This window comes from Dipodomys merriami, unplaced genomic scaffold (genome assembly GCF_024711535.1).
Source record: "Dipodomys merriami isolate MVZ:Mamm:240054 unplaced genomic scaffold, mDipMer1.0.p SCAF_5, whole genome shotgun sequence".
In the NCBI taxonomy this organism is placed as follows: domain Eukaryota; kingdom Metazoa; phylum Chordata; class Mammalia; order Rodentia; family Heteromyidae; genus Dipodomys; species Dipodomys merriami.
The window spans coordinates 70198967-70218933 of NW_027206068.1; the positions used below are offsets into that span (position 1 = coordinate 70198967).

The 19967-nt window shown below is 40.5% G+C and overlaps 2 protein-coding genes across 3 annotated transcripts; both read right to left on the reverse strand.

The window, feature by feature from the left end:
- Positions 1–2154: 2154 nt before the first annotated feature.
- Positions 2155–8557, reverse strand: Prss58 (serine protease 58). Its single transcript, XM_069997331.1, has 6 exons — positions 8468–8557; positions 8169–8246; positions 6249–6387; positions 5746–6002; positions 2453–2592; positions 2155–2367 (listed from the first exon to the last, which is right to left on the reverse strand). Exons 2-6 carry the CDS (start codon positions 8206–8208, stop codon positions 2218–2220), a joined length of 726 nt encoding a protein of 241 aa, XP_069853432.1. The 5' UTR covers positions 8209–8246; positions 8468–8557; the 3' UTR covers positions 2155–2217.
- A 2743-nt stretch (positions 8558–11300) lies between these two features.
- Positions 11301–18797, reverse strand: LOC138810156 (probable inactive serine protease 58). Of its 2 annotated transcripts, none has more exons than XM_069997334.1 (5): positions 18709–18797; positions 14843–14996; positions 13563–13813; positions 12024–12169; positions 11301–11550 (listed from the first exon to the last, which is right to left on the reverse strand). In XM_069997334.1, the coding sequence occupies exons 2-5, from the start codon at positions 14929–14931 to the stop codon at positions 11401–11403; spliced, it is 636 nt and encodes a 211-aa protein (XP_069853435.1). In that variant the 5' UTR covers positions 14932–14996; positions 18709–18797; the 3' UTR covers positions 11301–11400. The 2 variants fall into 2 exon arrangements, with proteins under 2 accessions (XP_069853435.1, XP_069853434.1); XM_069997333.1 differs by lacking the exon at positions 18709–18797 and adding an exon at positions 16012–16321.
- Positions 18798–19967: the final 1170 nt, after the last annotated feature.

Consider the following 19967-nt stretch of genomic DNA (forward strand, 5'->3'; position numbering starts at 1 on the left):
TAGACACAGGGATTCCTGCCCCGGAGCTGATCTGTTCCACAGAGGGAGCAGAAGTCTTCACAAAGACCTCCTTGACTTTCTGACAGCAGAACGGGGTCACCAGAGACTCATGGTGTGGCTGCTCTGACCTCACGTCGCTCCGCTTTCCCTTCCTCCCTGTTCCCTGGGTCTTGGCATCAATCATTCCCCTCCTTGCTTCTCTTACTCACACAAGCACACTCACACAGCAGCAAACCAAAATGACTACAAAATGTCCTTAGAGTGTACACATGTGGCTTCAGATCTATGCTCTCGTGTCAAGAGCAAAAGGGAAACTGAGGGCAGACAGAAACTGCTGGGGGCTGGAGATGAGTTTTCCAGGTAGGAGGAATGGGTGTGCTCCAACCAGAGCACAGAAGCCTGGGCTGAGAGACCTTGCCACCCAGGTGAGAGGCCGGGGGGCGGGGGGGTGAGAGGCGTCACTGGGACAGGCCAGGTCATGGCAGGTGTTGCACAAACTTCTTCCTAGTCTTCCTGTTTATATGGAGTCTGGAAATCAAGCCTTGCGGCTGCCTGCCGTGAACCTAAACACAAATCAGTGAAAAAGCAGAGGCCAAATAACGTGAGTAAATCAACTCTCCAGGACTGACACACTGCAGGAGCTGAAAACTGGACAGGCCAGAGCCAATTTGGGTGTATATTTTATAGTGAGAGACAATCCTCCGAGAGTCTCCATCAATCACTTAATCTCTGGGAAAGTAAGAGAGACAAGGAAAGCACCTCTGTCTCTGGAATATGGGTTTGATTTTGTCCAGCATTTGTTTCTGTGATACATGTTTGCCAGTTGTCCAACTAGCTTTTTCCTTCCTTCCTTCCTTCCTTCCTTCCTTCCTTCCTTCCTTCCTTCCTTCCTACCTTCCTTCCCCTTTCTTCTTTCTTTCTTTCCTTTCTTTCTTTCTTTTCTTTCTTTCTTTCTTTTCTTTCTTTCTTTCTTCATTCCTTCCTTCCTCTTTCCCTTTCTTTCCTTCTTTCTCCCTTCCTTCCTTCCTTCCCTCCTCCTCCTCCTCCTCCTCCTCCTCCTCCTCCTCCTCCTCCTCCTCCTTCTTCTTCTTCTTCCTTCCTTCCTTCCTTCCTTCCTTTCTTTTCTTTTTTTTGCTCCCCTCTTTTTGCCTCCCTTCTGTAGCCTTCAACCAGTAGAGGTCTGAGAGATTTTCATAGGCAATTTTCTCTGGGCACTTGTTTGAGGACTGAAAAGTAAAAAAACAAAGACAGTGTTCTAGAGAGTTCCATTTGTAATTATTGAAAGTGGAAGACTACATATATATATATATATATACACGTATATATGTAAATACAGTTATACCTATTTCATATATACATGTGTATATTGTAAGATGTACAATCTGATATTATGTATACATAATGACTCTCTTTGTCTATCATGTCATAGACCCAGTTAAATTTTGCATTAACCTCTCAGGTTTCAAGTAGCTGCCCAGAATCCTGCAAAATGAATGACTAGAACATATCTAGGCTCAATGATGAGTTGTATTGACAAGGAGAAATTAAGTGCAATGTGTCTTACAGCCCTTATTCTTAAATACTTCTTTCCACTGGGGCTTGGAAGGTGGCTTAGTGGTAGAGTGCTTGCCTTGCATGCCTGAGGCCCTGGGTTCGATTCCTCAGCACCACATAATCAAAAAGAACAAAAGCCGGAAGTGGCACTGTGGCTCAAGTGGTAGAGTGCTAGCCTTGAGCTGAAGAGCTGAGGGACAGTGCCCAGGCCCAGAGCTCAGGCCCCATGACCGGATCAAAAAAACCCAACCAACCAAACAAAAAAAGCCAAATACTTCTTTCCACCAGTTTTGCTACTCACTCATCACTCCTTGTCAGGTGACCTATTTGGAAGTTATGTATTTAAATCACTGGAAGACAAACAACACATTGTTGAATTCAGTATAAGCAGTAGGGAGAGACTGGTACACCAAGCAGTTATGGAGTGGCCCTTTCTCCAATAAGCCAATTGTCAGTTTTAATTACATAATGACCCCCGAGGTAGACTCCAACTGCCTACGGTTTGCTGTGCTTTCTGTCTTTACTTATGGGGGAGGATGGATGGTTGTATCATCTCAATTAGTTACAGGATGCTCAGAAGTAAGTTAGGCACGCACAGTCTAAGGAGCCTATTTAGTTTAATGCTGAGGATTTTCCATGGCCCAGAATTCCTGCGGTGGCAGCTCAGTTGTTTTGGATTGTGCTTTCAATCCAGGACACGTAGTGAAAGATGCTGGTATAGATGCCGACATCAGCTCTCAAGATGCATCCGTCTGTGTAAGCCAGGATCCCATGAAGGACGCCATTGCAGACGGCTGGGGCAGAGGATACTTCCTACCAGGAAAAGAGAAAACTAGGCTATTGTTCTGGCAAAAACGATGCAAGGAACAAGAAGATAAAGCCACGGAGGGTATGTTACCTTGCAAGGCAGCCTCCTCCCTGGCACAATGCCCACGCAGATCATCTTGTCTGTAATCTGCTGGGTTTTGTAGGCATTGTGGCACTCAGCCTGAGAGATGACAGAGATGTTCACATTTTGGAGCGAGTCAGGGTCCTTAACTACAGGGAACAGAAATGGTACATCCTGAGCCATTCCCAACAACAGCGAACCTTCCCTTCCTGCTTCCCTTCTTTTTTATTTCAATGTTTCCCCTTCTATCATTAGAAAATAAAGGAGACTGAACACCGAGACATCAAAAGCCCATAGGTTAGAACCATCTGCATGCAGGACATTATCAGACAAATAATTTCTTATGATGCTGCTGTCTGCTTCTTTGTGAAAGGGATTAAATTCGTAGGAGGTATATGGAAATAGGAGATGTTTATGTAATGAAAGGAAACAGGGTGCTTTAAAATTTTAGAGATTTAAGGAGTGTCTTTCACTATGGAAGCTTTAGGGCTTAAAATATTTAGAGATATCTAGCCTCAGCTTCTCATTGGTCAAGTGAAATACCAAATGAAAACAAACAAAAGTCTGCTCGAAAAGATTCTTGTTTGCTTGTGTTGTTTTACTGTAGAATTACCCAAACAAGAGTTAAGTAGTTAAAGGATTCAAAACCTTATGTCCTGATTCTTAATTCAAGTTGTCTCCTTTACATCAATGATTCTGAAAGCCTCTCAACTGTACACGCCCAGAAAATGTTGGTCTAGTCTAATGAAAAAAAATCTACATATGGGGTGGGTGTTCCCACATGGCTTCTTTCTTGTGGAAAAGTACTGTATTTTGAGATTTTTGTTTTTCTTAATGACGTGTGTGTTCCCATCTCCCTTACTTCAATATCTTCCTTTGAAAATAATATACTAATTCTTGCGAAAAAAACCTCCCACTGATTCTTTGCTTTGATCTGTCTCAATATTTCTTTTGGGAACACATCTTAAGGAAGTGTTTACTTACCTACCCCACAAGCCAGATCAAAATAAATGACTCCTTTTTATTTCAGTCATATATTGTTGGACATAAAGAATCAGATGATGAATTCAGATGTATCAGATATATTGACTCTCAAAATGCAAAGAATTTAGCTGGGTGCCAGTGGCTTATGCCTGTAATCCTAGCTGATCAGGAGGCTAAGATTGCAGGATTGTGGCTCAAAGCCAGCCCAGGCAGGAAAGTCTGAGAGATTCTTAACTCCAATAAACTACCAAAAAAGAAGCCAGAAGTGGAGCTGTGGCTCAAGTGGTAGAGTGCTAGCCTTGAGCATTAAATGCTCAGGGACAGCGCTCAGGCCCTAAGTTCATGCCCCAGGATGGTACCAAAAACAAACAAAAAGGTAAAGAATATCTATTTCTGTTTTATTTGATTTGATGTATAATAACTATGTATTTACCTGTCACAACATGATTCTTGGGCTTATGAATTTATTATGTAATGATTGTGGTTCAGGTAATAATGAACACATCCAATACCTTAAATATTTACAACTTTTTGGTGTAAAGAATATTCAAAATCTTCTCATCAAGCTATTTTGAAATATAATATTATCTACAGCCACCCTACTGTGCAACAGAACATCTTTCCATCTTCCTCTTGCCATTCCTCCCCCTCCTTGATATATTCAAGAAAATATATACTAGGGTTTGAAAATGAAGGCCTTACTAAAGAACAGTTTTTAATAGTTTTGAATAATGGCAATATTATGCGTGTATAGCTGCCTTGAATTCTACAATCAGAATGTAGAGAAGGAGTCAGGTGCTGGTGGCTCCTAACTATAATATTAGCTACTCAGAGAGGCGCTAAGAGGATCATGGTTCAAAGCCTGCCTGTTCAGTAAAGTTGTGAGACTCATCTCTAATTAACCAGCAAAAGCTGGAAGTGGAAGTGTAGCTCAAATGGTAGAGTGCCAACCTTGAATGGAAAACAGCCAAGAAAGAGCAAAAAGCTCTGAATTCAAACCCTAGTACAAGCACAAAAGAAATAAAGAAAAAAGGTAGCATCAGAAAGATAACTGTAATCTGAGAGACCTGTCTTTTCATAGAATGGTGTCTATAATGTGTACTAAATAAACTAAGATAAAAATTACTCATAAGTAAAGCTGCATTAATGGCTCTTCCTATGAAGCCATATTCTTTTTAATTACATTTTTATTATTTTAAAGTAGTTGTATAAAAGGGTTACCATATCAGTTTGTAATTACCTATCAGTTTATAAGTACAATGGATATCAGCTTATAAGTACATATAAGTTTATAAGTACAATGCATTATGAGTAATTATCGTCCCTTTCCTTATTCTCCCCATCCCTCCCAACCCTATTCTTCCCATCAATTTCCCTAGTTCCATGATAAGTGCATTGAATATTATGACTGCCTCCTCCCTATTCCTCTCTTCATTCTCCTACCTCTTTTCCCTTAGCACTACTCCCTAACATCTCCAGTAAGGAGCCATATTCTTGTTTCTATTTTTCTTATAATAAAGATAATCAACTCTTTTGCTTCAAGACTCACTGGTATCCAAATTAATAACTACATATACTCTGTTAGCATAAAACTCTGAGGTCAAGACAGCAGAAAGAGCAGGAAGAAAGCCAGAAAACAGTTTTAACTTGCTCATAGTCCATTCACAAAATCTGAAGTATGAAAAATAGAAGGTAGCTTAGGTGAACTATTTAGTTCAGTAATTTCCAGTGATCTATAGAAGCTTTCCATTGAGCAAAGGAACAGGAGCCTTTTGTGAAGAGATGAGCCATGTTTAGAATGCTATCAGTCAAAAAGGTAATAAAAATTCTGAATTTTATTTTCTTCAAGCTTTATGTCTTTTAGAATGTTGCATAAGTAAGTCCTATCTGCTTTAGCACAAGATGTGTATTTATCTTATATGTGTACATTAAAGATTTATTTCATGGCATCTCAAGACTTTAAATGGCTTCCTTGCCTGAAATGGTTGTAAAACACTGGATTGATTATTGGCCTTCATTTTAGAGTTACAGACATTGAAACCCCAAGGTCAAATAAAATGTCACTCAGCCAATTGGAACTAGATGTATAAATGTCTTCTGATTGAAACTGCTTACATCAGATTTGAAAGGAATGTTAGAAAGATAAAGTGGAGGAAAGGCCAGAAGGATACCATGGTTGAGGTAGAGGAAAGGGAAAGGACCTGCAAAGGGGAACAAAAGAAAGCTTCAAAGGGTGAAATTTCAGCTCAGAGAAAAAGCTCTCTCTCTGAAAGCACTTCATCGAATCCAACAAGAGTTTATGGAGACTTTGAACTTACCGACATCACATAAGTTATAAGCCCAGGTAGAAACTATGCACGTGGTGTCTTGGGAGACCATTTCTTGGGGAAAATCGAGTGGTTTCACATAGTTATTGAGTGCAACTTTCCTTTTCAGCTTGATTAACATGAGGTCATGCTCAATAGAAGATATTGAGAAGAGTGGATGATGGATCATCTTCTCGTAGCCCATCAGCTGCACGTGGTTTTCGGTGGGATCTGATGGATTTGTCACTCCCAATATCACCTGGAGCTTCCTGAGACAAAATTCCTGCTCATGAGAATACGTAACCGTACCTGGCTTCCCCATCCATTGTATGAGCTTTATTTAAATAGCCCTTCCAAAAAATCCCCCCCTTCTTTTGTTGGGTCCTGCTACCCACTGTCCCTTGAAGGTCATCTTTATCTCATTTGATTGGAGGACAGACCTATGAAGGACTGAGGTTCTCCATCCAACTTGAGAACCCAAAAGAGTAGAATGATTTCAGGGACTTGTAACTCACGGTAAATTGCAGTGTGCAGATGTGATCACCCATAGCGGGTGAATCAAGACTCCGGTGCAGGGCAAGTAATCAGATTTCAGGAAAACCAAGTAAGGTGGAGTAGGGCCAGCAATGTGGTCAGAATTATAAACAAACACACCTGGAAAGAGAGGCAGGGACAAGACATGGTGGGATTTTCTGGGAATCATTGGGAAACTAAAAGACAAGCATTTAATATATTTTTAAAATATGTATATATATATATATATAGATACATGTGTCTGTGTATCTATCTATCTATCTATCTATCTATCTATCTATCTATCTATCTATCTATCTATCTATCTAATCAGTCATGGGGCTTGAACTCTGGGCCTGGGCTCTGTCCCTGAGCTCAAGGCATGCTCTACCACTGGAGCCACGGTGCCACTTCCAGTTTTCTGGTGATTAATTGGAGATAAGAGTCTCAGGGACTTTCCTGCCGGAGCGGGCTCTCAATCAGGATCCTCAGATTTCAGCCTCCTGCGTAGCTAGGATTACAAGCATGAGCCACTGGCATCTGGCTTCTTCTTTTTTTTTGTCGGTCGTGGGGCTTGAACTCTGGGCCTGGGCGCTGTCCTTCAGCTCTTCAGCTCAAGGCGAGTGCTCTACCACTTGAGCTACAGTGCCACTTCCGGTTTTCTGGTGGTTTATTTGAGATAGGAGTCTCACGGTCTCTCCTGCCCGGGCTGGCTTTGAACCGCGATCCTCAGATCTCAGCCTCCTGAGTAGCTAGGATTACAGGCGTGAGCCACCAGCACCCGGCGTAGCTTCTTATTTTTTTAATTTAATTAAATTAAAAAAAAAATCTCCAAGTACTTGCACCAAGGGCTTCAATTCAACATGTCAGTTTGTGAGTACAAATCAGTTGGGTCCCTTTTCATCATTCTCTGCCCCCCCCCCGCAAGTCTCCGTACCCCACCCATCACCTCAGTTTACCTGATTGCATTTTCACAGTGCACATTGAATATAAAGACTGCATCATCATTTAAGAGGCTTCAAATGCCCTTCACCTTTCTTTACTCCCTTTATCTGTAAGCTAGTCAAATGACTTACTTTATTCTAAGACAATGAAGAAACTGGTGAATGATAGAAACAAAGAAAGGGTGTTTACCCTGTTGTCATCAACTGAAATGTAAGTATTCTGAAATACTTTCTGTAATTCAGTGGATGTTGAATTCGGTTGTTTTTCAGTGTTGTTCAGCTAATTTTGTTGAATTAGCTGATTTAAAAACCTTTACTTTGGTCAAGATTAGAGTGTTTTACAGGGCTCATCCCTTTTCCCAGCAGTCATGCATTTCTTTGTAAGAATTGGCCAAGTTTTCACAAAGTCCAGGGAGGGAAAGGAAATAATTAATTCATCTAAAAATTAGCTAATCATGTAGCCAAAAAGTAGCTAATTATGTGCCAAGTTCTATTTTAGGAACAAGATAAGTAGCCTAGACATTTCTGCTTTCACAATTCATACTAGCAGGGTCATTCAATAATAATAAATATAATACATAAGTAGATGGTCATTAGGGTGATGGGTTAAAAAGTAGAATGAAGAAGAAAGGGCAGTACCAGTTGTCCGTGGATTTATGTCCACATATGAGGTAGAATACCATGCACTATTTAGTCAGTATTTAATCAGGTAGGGTTGATGGTACATATTTACAATCCCAGATACTTGGTAGTGTCATGGTCAAAGGGGAGGTCTGGGCAGAAAGCACAAGACCCTATTTGGAAAATAAGCTAAGACACAAAGGGCTAAGGGTATAGCTCAAGTGATAGAGTATTTGCTTAGCAAGCACAAGACCCTGAGTTCCAAACCCCAGTGACTTTTGCCTTGATCTGCTTCTGTGGATATCCTCTTGAAATATAAAGAGAGAAACGTGTAGATAAACATAAAGAGATACTCACAAGGCAGGTTTAAGAGAGCCCAGAAGATGATAAACTTCATGATGCTGAAGGCCTCTTTCCAGGATTAGCTCAGGGTCTCTGAAAAGCAAGCAAAGAGAGAAGAGAAGGGGACTAAATAAGAAAGCGAGAAGAGATCCCCAGGGTTGAAAAGGGATATCTAAATTATTTTAGTAGCAGGATTCAGTTCCTGCAAAGGTTTCCAGACATCAGGATAGGTGGTGGTGTCTGTTCACAAAGATCTAGTGGTCAGTGACTTTGTCTCACACATTTGGAGATGGTTTTGGAACCCAGAGTTTTACCTTCCCTTTCAAGGAAGAAGTTCGCAATGTCCCCAGAGCCACCTCCTCTGGTCTGGACAGGCAAGTAGCGCTGTGAGCTGGATGCAAGGTACTGATCCCTCCTGTCTCTATGATGCTGAGCCTGTTTATGTTACTCTGGGGGTTATCTCAGTGGCTATGCCCAGGCCTCTGGCTGTGATGGAAATGAAAGGTGTTGGCAGAGATATGGGACACGAGGGACTGATACCGGTGCGGCCATTTCTGCAGTTTCTTTAAGAGCTAACTGCAGTCTGACCACGTGATCCATCAAGGATACACTTTTCTGTTAACCGCAGTGTGTTAGAAAGTATGTCCACAAGGAAGCCTGAATGCTTTATGCAGAGGGGTCAAGCCTGGGAAGAAATCGAGCTGTTGTGCAGCTGGTGAATGGATGGATGAATGTGGTATAACCACACAGCGAGATGTTAAACAGACATTTTACTAACTGAGCCATTAAGTCATGAAAAGACGTGGAGATAAATTTGATTTTTTTAAAATGGTAGTGAGTATTGGATCCAGGGCCTTCCACAGACCAGACAAGTGCTCTAGACTTGAAATGTAGCTCTGGGCCTTTTAGTTTTGGTTTTGATAGAGTTTTACTAGGTTTGACAGGGCCGGCATCAAACTCATATTCTGCATACCTTTGCCTCCTTAATAGGTAGGCTTATAGATGCCTACATTCCTGGCTTTAAATGTGGATTGTTTGGTGAACTGTGCCAGTTTGCAATGAGTAAAAAAGAGTATATTCTATATTATCACAATTGGTAACATTAGGAAAAGACAAAACTACAGGGATCGGTGGTAACCTGGTAGAGGAGAGAGAAGAGAAAAGAGATACGAGATGAGAGAGACAGAGACAGAGAGACAGAGAGAGAGACAGACAGAGAGACAGAGAGAGAGGATGGCAGAAAAGAAAAGAGAGAAGTTACAGGGAAGCTGGGAGAGAGGCAGAGGGAGAGGTTGAGGAAGGGAGAGGGACAGAGACATTGAGGGGGAGAAATATACCAAGGGCGAAAGTGAGGAGGAGAAAGACTGAGGAAGAGAGACTGAGTGAGGGAGAGAGACTGAGAAAAAGACAGGGAGAGAAAAAGAAGTAGATAAAACCTGGGAGAGTTTTAGAGTAGTGAGATTTTTCTATATGATCCTGGAAAACTATGTGATTTCTTCTTATTACTATACACTTGTCAAAACCTATAGATCTGCCCAATATAAGGAGTTATAATATAAATGAAGGGCTCTAGTTAATAGTCAATAAAAATAAATGTCAATAAAGATAATTACTTTGGTAGACTCTTGATGATGGGTGTACTAGTCTTTAGGATAAGTCATTCAGCTCTTTGGCTGGGTACCATGGCTCATGTCTATAACCCTAGCTACCCAGGAGGCAGAGATCTGGATTCACCAACCAGCACAGAAAAAGTACATGAGACTCCATTTCCAAAAAAAGCAGCAAAAGGCCAGGGTAGAGGCATGATTCAAGTGGTAAGAGTGCCAGCTGAGCAAGCATGTGCTTCCGGTTTTAAAAAAAAATGTCTTTCAGCTGTTTGACATTTTTCATAATAAAATGTTGGAGAATCTTTTTGAGGCATGTACCTTTAGTGACTAGAGGTCAAGGGTCCTTTGACCTTGACCTTGTGTTGAGAAAAGAATATTCAAATACTGTATTTTACATGGGCCTTAGGTTGGAGAAGAAGGGAGAGGAAAAACTTGAGTGAAGATAGACATACTTAAAATAAGTTTGTAGAATGACAGTCAATCAGGTGTATTGAAAGGAAGGTAGAGAGATAAGTAGGAATGGAACAATGAAAGCTTTCTTAAAAAACATAAGCCTTGCATGTGTGGTAGAAGACTTGTACAATACCGTGGAGAAGATAAAGATCCGGGAATTGCATCATTTGACCAAAAACCTATTGAACATTGTCAGGCACAGACCCTGAGCCCTGCTGTGTGCACCTTGCATAGTTCTCTGCTCTGAAACCTGGCTTCTAATAGAACATGGTTGAAGTGAGGGACTGTCACCATATGATTATGTTAATATGTAAAACGCAGTATTTGCTTTATATGCCTAGCTAGAATGAAAGCATGAATGCTTCCTGCTGGTGTAAAGCAGAAACTATGTTGAAACAGCTCAGTGGGGCAAAGAAGCCACGTGGTGGAAAATCAGTTTGTAACAATTCCTCCAAAGGTGGCTTTCAGCCGACAGCAAAAACTGGGGGGACCTGTGTCGATGAGCATGAAGAAATGAATTCTTCCCACAACCTGATTAAGCATAGGACCAAAGTCTTCCCCTTCAGTGTTTTTAGATTTGGAGAAGGCAACACAACTACTTAGTGACTAGACTCCAGACCTACTGAGACTCTGAGATAGTAAACATGTACTGGTTTAAGACACTGAACCTTTTACCACATTCTTGCTCCTCCCGTAATTTTTTCTACTGTCAAGTGTTACATTTTGTTTTACGTATTTTTCTACACATGCAATACTTTTATATGCTTTTGTGGCTTTTGATAAGTTATTTTTCAACTATTTCAACTGTCCTCTCTTAATGTATCTGTCTATCTGGTTATTCCTTCCCTACCTCCACCACCTAGAACACTTATCTCCATGATAGTAATTTGCACAAGGAATCATGATTGTCTATCCGATAGGGCAAAGACTGTTTCATAATCCTGAGTGTGTCTCTGGAAAACACACTGCTTTACTAAGTAGAAGTGCAAATAACTTTTGTTTGAATGAAAGAATTTTAAGGGCTTCATGAAATCTCTCATTATTCATCAAGATTATGGGACAAAGAAAGTCAGAGTCAAAACACAAGTTTATGGTGTCCTCTTTTTAATTGGATACTTTCTCTTTCTATTGTGTTCAAGAATAAGAAAGAGGACGCTTTGGATCCAGTGTAGAAATCATGGGACACCTCAGTAGGTTGCCATAATGTTCAGGATCCATCTTGCATAAGGATGAACTTCTGTGAAGAATCCTCGATTTCCCAGAGTGACACCAGGTTTGGCCCAGGACAAAATTCCATGCAATCTTCCCAAACAGATGGCCGGGGCGGCTGTGACTTCCTGTCGGAGAGAGGGGGGGGGTGGGAGGGAACAGGAAATCAATGTGCATTTCATGGAGAAAGGCTAGATCCCATGAAGTGGTACAACAGTGGAGGAAAATTCTCTAGGAATGTACACTCGTTTTGCTTGCAAGCTGGCAACCCTCTCCTTCCCTTCATTTTGGAGTCTGCCTTCTCTGCTCAAACTGGAGGCAGCCTGAGTAGAAGTGGGATAAAGGACAGATGGTACATTCCAGACCTCTCTCCAAAATGGCTGGAAATGGAGCTGTAGAGTGCTAGTCTTGAGCAAAGAAGCTCAGACAATGCCCTGAGTTCAAGTATCATGACCAACAAAAAAGGAAAAAGTGAGATAAATAAATAAAAATGAGGAGGGGGAATGAATTACAAACCTGGATCCAAGTTGGAAGGGAGAAAGACCCTTTCTCTGCCACTTGCTTTGTGGAAGGTCTTTGGCTGTGGAGGAGGGGTAAGTACCTTAATTGTAGACATGACGTTTAGAGGCTGTCCTGCTGTGCACATGATATTCACTGCTTGTCCTTGTTCTTCTTCGACTATGTTCCAACAGTCTTCACGTGGAAGAGAATATTGGTTTGTCCATGTCAGGATATCAGGTTCACTGACTGAGAAAGAGCAGACAGATCAACGCAAGAGTCACTTACTTTATCGCAACTGCTAGTGCAATCAGCCACGTTTTGTAAGTAAGTTCATCCCTGAGAGAACTTAACACAGAGCAGGACTGAGCACTCCATGTTTCTTAGGCTCTTGATACTTTGCAACAGGTATCAAACTGAAATAACTGCATGGACAGAATAAGTGGATTTAAGGAGAAAGAGACAGTAAATTCATCTTCATCTTGTACTGGAGATCCTACAGTGAGCTGTCACTATTTTTCTGGCATGTAGAACTGATATAATAACCACCTTTCCATAGCTTTATCTTGCTTTCAAACAATGTGTAATAAAGTATTTTTGTAAAGTGTGATGCAATTAGTTGGAAAAAGACAAAGTCAAGAACAAAAGCTTATACGAGGAGCAATTTGTTTAGAAAACATATTTGCTTACGTAGATTCCGAGATACTTGGCTTTTTAATTGAGATATATAAAATTGCAAGGTATTCAGACTGCAACATTTCTCATTTTCTATTTCTGTTTTACCAAAATGTACTGATTTTAAACACTCATGTCTCATTTCTACAGAACACAGGAAGCATTCTGTAGCCTTCAGTAGCAAGGTTTAAAACTGCTTAAGCAGGTTTCAACAATACATACAGCGCATGCTGATTATTAAGAGCCTGTATGAACTAACAGCCAATAGGGACCAACAAGTGCATCATTAAAAAAAAAAACTATTTCCTTTGCAAAGTGCCTGTGAGAAGACAGGCTCCTGTAGACATCAGATCTCTCAGCTCATCCCATTTGTCACAAAAGGGTAAGTGCCTACCCCATGGTCAGTGACTATCTTTCCCATAAGACATGTCAGTTCAGAGAAACATCTACAGTATGTCCTAATAATCAAGGTCCCTTGGACTCACCTAACGAGGGGAACTCTGAATGGTTAGCAGAGAACCAGCTCTGGTAATGGGGCAGATGGCCCCTTTGACACAGATGGTTCTCTGTGCCTCCTCTCTGTTGATGTCAGATTTTCTGCCCTGCATCCCTTTTTTGTTTGTTTGTTTTGTTGGTTGGTTGTGGGGCTTGAACCCTGGGCCTGGGTGCTGTCCCTGAACTCTTCAGCTCAAGGCAAGCACTCTACCACCTGAGCCACAGTGCTACTTCCGGTTTTCTGGTGTTTAATTGGAGATAAGATTCTCACAGACTTTCCTGCCCAAGCTGGCTTTGAACTGCAATCCTCAGATCTCAGCCTCCTGAGTAGCTAGGATTACTGGTATGAGCCACTGGCAGGGTGCATCTCTTTGAGTCTTATCTTGCACCTCCAATCCTGAGGGTGTAAAGTCTTAGACCTCACTGCAGCTCTTCCCATCAAGAATAAACCACCACAAGGCCAAACACTCACAGTTTTTATATTCGTTCCAGGTCCAGGTTGGTATAAAGCAGGTGTCGTTAAGTGCTATGGGTTCCAGAGCTATGGCTATAGTTCCTACGTAGGAGTTTACCACAGCCGCCTTGGAGAGTTTTATCAGCATGAGGTTATTTTTCAGGTATTGAGCATCAAATTTCGGGTGGGGTATGATCAATGAGTAATTCAGCAGCTGCTCTTTTGTATTTTTGATGTTGGGTTGATATACTCCCAGTCGAATTTTGGAACTTTGGGAAAAAATAAATAAAGGTAGGGATGTGGGGAAGAACAGGGTCGTAGAAGGTTATACTGCTAGAAATGTTAGGAATAATGTTCTCTACTTGCTTAATTTCTTAACCTAAAAACTGAAACCTGATCTACACTCAGTCTATGAAATTAGAATAGTATACAGGATTGTTACACTAGACACACATATGTAAAACCTAATGTGGCATCAGACCCCTAGAACACATTCAGTGGAATCTATTATGCATATTTGGATTGTGTCAACTCACAGTTAGTAGAAATATGGTATAAGGCAGCTCTCAGACATGTGTATCTAGGATCCATTATCTTTAATTATTTCTGGGCTTTTCTGTGGTCCTCTCTGGCCTACATTGATTGGAGACTAGTAGACTTAAAAGCATTGTACTTATAACCTGGCTATATTCCATAATATAGCTATTGGCACAACTACTTAATTATAATAATAGTAATAACAATAATAATATCCTACTCATGATCTTAAAAAAGAGTGTCTGGAATCCCAGTCACTATTTTCCCTTATATTTCCTAGGCAGATTTAGACTCTAACTCCATCACCCATTCTGTCCCGCAACATATCAAAGAGCTACTTCCTACTAAAAGCCCTTCAGTATGATCCTATGGATGATATCAATAATATCTGATTTTAAACTCTAATTACAGGAGATGTAAACTGTCTTTAGGTCCTGTGTATTACTCTTAGTGTGTAAGCCAAGCATTGTGGGGCCTGGAATATCTGAATATTTGAGTATCTCTTATCTTCAGGGAGGCCTGATATATTTTCAGACTATTTTACACCTTATTTTACACCTTCTGTTTTATGTTTTATTTACAGCTATGTTTTTGGTGGAGGAGGCAAGGGCAGCTTACTCCCTCGAGCAGAACGTTAGCTCCACGAGGGAAAACTTACTTCCACCCTGTTCACTCACAGTATTCTCTTTGTTCACAATGGTCTTTGTAATGGATACTTAGGGTGAGTTTGTATGACGTGGTCTTTGTAGATGGATACTTACGGTAAGGGGCAGTGAGCTGCGGTCAGAACCCACTCGGAGTGAATGAGAGACCCCACGCAGGGCTCTGGGGTCGATTCAAGATAGACCATGTAAGGAATGTTGAAGTCACTTGGTAATTTCCGAGTTTTATTAATATTTTGTTCCAGAGCAACTCCTACGTAATTGAAGGGAGGTCACAGGTGGAAAGAAAACCCAAAGAAGTTAGAAGACTTAAAACCATGAGAGTTTTTAACTAACACTTCCCAAAGATGATAGCACTGAAATACCTTTCTTTTAACACTTTTACAAATCAGAGGAAATAATGCATGCGACTTAAGCTGTATATACTAAAGTAACTGACACATGCTTTGGTTTGAGATAGAGTTACATTAAAATTTTGTGACACTAACTCAGGTTCCTCTTATGTGGATCAGAAACTAATTGCCAGTGTTACATGTTACAAAAATGAAGGAACTATGATAGCACTTTAAGCACATAACTTCTCCCAAGAATTAAAAGTAAAAAATGTAAATGCTATCTGAATTTCATAATGAGACCACAGTGAAATCCTGAGTCCACCAGGACTCCTGATGCGCTCACAAGCCCTTTCCAGAGCTCAGGCTCTCTGTTAGCCTTCTTGCTAGGGGAAGGATACTGTGGATTTTCAGGAGAAATTTAAGTGCTTGGGAGCTTGCTGTGGCTTTCCAGGGGAGGTAGATGTCAATGAACACACGGGCTCACAGACATCAGAAGGGGGACACCGCAAACTCTGACAGGATAAACTGCACATCCAGAGGCCTTCTTGGGCTTCATTCAGCAGCTAGTATATTTTTTGTGTCAGCTGGTCTTGGGACTTGAACTCAGGGCCTGGGTGCTGTCTCTGAACTTCTTTTGCTCAAGACTAGCACTGTACAACTGAGACACAGTTCCACTTCCAGCATTTTTTCTGGTAGTCACTTGAAGGTAAGAGCCTCATGGACCATCCTTCCAGGCTGGCTTTACACCATGTTCCTCAGATTTCAGCCTCCTGAGTAGAATTACAGGTAGGAGCCATTGTTACCTGACAATGTTAATGTTTCTTTAAAGTTGCCACTTCCTATCCCCTGAATTGTAGCTGGCTATTTCTCTTTCCAATCCATCACACATTTTCCTAGCTTTCAACCTAGGCAGAAGCCATTCCCCAAACTCACCAACAGCCCCCAAGAAAGTGATGACCAGGAAATTCTTCATAATAGACTGGGATCTTGTCAGAGCAGATGATAAATGGCTCCAGCGTGGGTGTCCAAAATTCTCTGCAAGAGTAGCTATGAGGCCGGGGCAGAGAGGAGGGGCTCTATTTTGGGTTGAGAGTTCACAAAAATCTCCAAACTAGTCCTGATTGAGAGCGAGTTGTATAAGGCATTGCTAGGAAACAATTTGGATCTGGGTGCCAAAGACCAGGCCAGGGAAGGCCCTGATGCTTCCTCTCTTGGTGCTAAAACCTCCCCGAATGTTACATGCATCTGCTGACCTCTATCCTCCTCTGTGACATAAGCTTTCTTTGTTGTCTCCTCAGCTTTTGTCACTTTAACCCTTTCTCCCTGTCTTCCCTGGCCATGTCCTCTTTTTCAGTGTTCCTGTGCCATCTCCAGAAGCTCATAGAACATTCAGGTACAAAATACATGCAGTGAAATCATCTCTTTGCCTTCCCCTGTCATTTTGGTGATGAGTTTGTGGTTCTCATGGGAGTTAGCAGCACACTCAGGACTCTGAACAAAGTCTTCAGATTCTTTTTTAGTCTTCATATTCTCTGTGACAAGTTTGAGCTTTACCTGAGCCCTGAAATCCCAGAAAACAGGGATGGCTAAGAAATGGCCCCATCCTTTGTGTTCTGAGAAATGAATTACCACAAAGAATATTCTTCCCTTAAGATTTGTTCAGACAAGCCAGACACTCGTTTTCATGACTCTAGTAAGACGTTGTTCCCTTGTGGACCAGTGACAAGTGAATTTTTTTTAAAAAAAACCTTAAGTACTAGGTATAGTTACAATGCCATCTAGTCAGGAGACTGAGATCTGAAAATCTTGGTTTGGAGTCAGCCTAAGCAGACAAATCCTTGAGACTCTATAATCTCCAATGAAACAAAAAAAAATCTAGAACTGGCAATATGGTTCAAGTGATATTCAGCTTTATATAAAAAAACATCTCTGGTGGAGGGAAGGGATGGTAGGGGGAAAAAAAGGAGGGGGTAACAATGCTTGATAGGAAATGTACTCATTACCTTACTCATGTAACTGTTACCTCTCTGTATAGTATCTTTACAATAAAATACATATATAAAAAAATGTGTAGAACAAGGAAAAAAATCTCTGTACGAGGCCCTGAGTTCATGCCCCAGTACCAGCAAAAAAAAAGTATTTTAAAATTAATTAGCATGTTTGTGTTATTTTCACACTTAAATGTAATGGGCTTTGGTCATATTCATCACCTTTATTACTTTTCCTTTTCTTACTGGATTCAATCCCCAGCAATACATACAAACACACAAACACACACTGTTGAGTCATAAAAGACTGTAAAAGTTAGATTCCTTTAGCTGTACAAATTACTTGTGTATCTGAGTGTACTAATACTGGGGCTAAACTCAAGGGATTGGTACTATTTTGCTCAAGTCTAATTCTCTGTCACTGGAGTCACACCCCTGGTTTCTTTCTATTTTTTGTTGATTAATTTAAGATAAGGCTCAGAATTGTCTGCCCAGGCTGGCTGCAAAACTTAAGTCTCAGATCTAAGCTTTCTGAATAGCCTGGATTATAGACCTAGGTCACCAGTGCCTTAGCCAGCTTGGTTCTGATGAAATTTATTAATGTGAAACCTACTATCTGGATGTTGTCAAGTTCATCTCTATCCAAAGCTTTAAACTAGTAGTTAGTAATTTTTTCCTTGTGTTGTATGTATAAACTAATTTGTCCTTTGTAATAGGCCTATATGGGTGCTGGTGGCTTATAGTTATGATCCTAGTTACTCAAAAGGCTGAGATCTGAGGATTATGGTTCAAAGCCAGCTCATGTAGGAAAGTCCATAAGACTTACATTTAATTCACCACTAAAAAGAAGTGGAGCTATGGCTCAAGTGGTATATTGCTAGTCTTGAGCAAAAAAAGCTTAGAAACAGTACTTAGTCATAAATTCAAGTCCTAGTATTGGTGCACATGTGCACAAACACACAAATCTCTCAAGCATACAGTTGAAGTCCTCCACTCATAACACATCTCTGCCTTTTCCAAAAGACTTATCCAGTAGACTGGGATTTGTTGTTCTTGTCAGGATACATTATATCAGCTGTCTTATTTCTCAATTAATTACTAACAATGCTAGAACTGGTTTTAGACTGTTAAGATTTGGAGATTTTAAGAGGAACTGATTCATACCCTAAAACTTTCATAAACAGAACATAGAGTAATTCTGATTAAAAAACTTAGGAACTGATATGTTGAATTAAAGCCCCTTTGCATGACTAAATAAAAAAGTATCCCCCCTCCCACCACCAAAAGTTACTTTTGAGTGATGTGAACCCCTTGCACACTCTGATTCCTGACACATTGCTAGGACTTATCCTGAATTTTTCCCCATGTCTTTCCCAGCTACTGTTGCTGATCCTGAGAAGCCCCAAGAGAGAGAGAGAGAAAAAAACCTCTCCACTGTTATTCCACCAGAGGAAAAGGGAACATTTTTTGTTTCTGTTTTACATCAACCAATCCATATTATCAATCTCTGGTCTCATTTTTACCATTTCCCTACAAAACCTTATCAATGACAACAAAAAGGCAACACCTGTCTTTTTAAATTTCTCTTTTTCTTTTCTACCAAAATCTAATAATCACCATAATAGTAAGACTAGAGAATGACCATTTGCTTTGTAGAGGATCGAGAGGGCTCATCTATGCAGGAGATAAGGAGTCAGAATTACCCCTACTCCTCTTTCACGACTACTGAGGTCAACCTTCTGTGAAGTCACTCCGTTGTGACCTCAGCAATCTCAAAATGATTCCACCCTCCCCCTTACTCCCCCTAAGTATCAGCTTAAATACATTGACATATATGAATGGGAGAATAAAGCATTTGCCTGCTCTTAGAAATTTATACATTATAAAGTATAGTCTTTAAGGAAAATTAGAGATTGAAATAACAAAACATATGGAAAAGGGCCTAGTGGGTGGGATCAAGAATAAATGATTTGCCTTCCTCTCATCATTTCTCAGACCTGTTCTGATTTCCCATCTGATTTCTACTCATTTCTCTCATGAAGCTTAGGAACTTTTCTTCTACCTCAGGGAGTAATAAAAATGTGGATTGGAGGCAATGATGAGAAAGAAGAAAAACTATTTCAGGGGAATCTGAAAATCCTTTGCTTTGGGGAACAATCTTGAAATAATGGGGATCTGAAAGTACTTATTTAAACAGAGAAATCTTCTATATGAAAGTAGTTCATACCATGAATGGACAGTGCAGGGAAAACTGAGGGATTAAATCAAAAAACCTTAAGTAGGCCCAAACACTTACAGGCCTTGAATGGAAAGTGAAAGAATTCTAGATTCATCCTAAGGATAAAGATAAAGCAGTGTTAGAAACTCAAAGTTTCTCTTCAGATGTCTAACCTAATTATAAAAGGTTAAAAATTGTGTAATAAATACAAACATCAACAGAATGGTGTGACAAAAGACAAGGGGAACCAATGCAAAAGCAATATTCACAAGACAAGTTGGAAATCTGTACAACTTGGGAGGCAGTTGGGGGGAGAGGAAGTGGGAGAAAAATGAGGGAAAGGGTAACAGGTTTGATAAGAAATGTACTTATTACCTTATGAATGTAACTGTAACCCCTGTGTACATCACCTTGACAATAAAAAAATACAAATATCTTCCTGATATACTAAAGAAGGCATGACCAAAATGGATTGAAGCAAAATCTTATGACAAATTATTTTGGCAGTGGTGATCTCATTCACCTTTTGGTCATTAAAAAAATTTCATAGAGATGGTGGTAGCGTATTGTAGATAGCAAATCTTTACTGGGTAAGTTGAGTGAATGATGAAATCTGCTTTTCAATTGTCTCTGTAAAATAGGGTGCCTGCCTGGTAACTCTCTAATTTAGCTGCAAGCTTGCA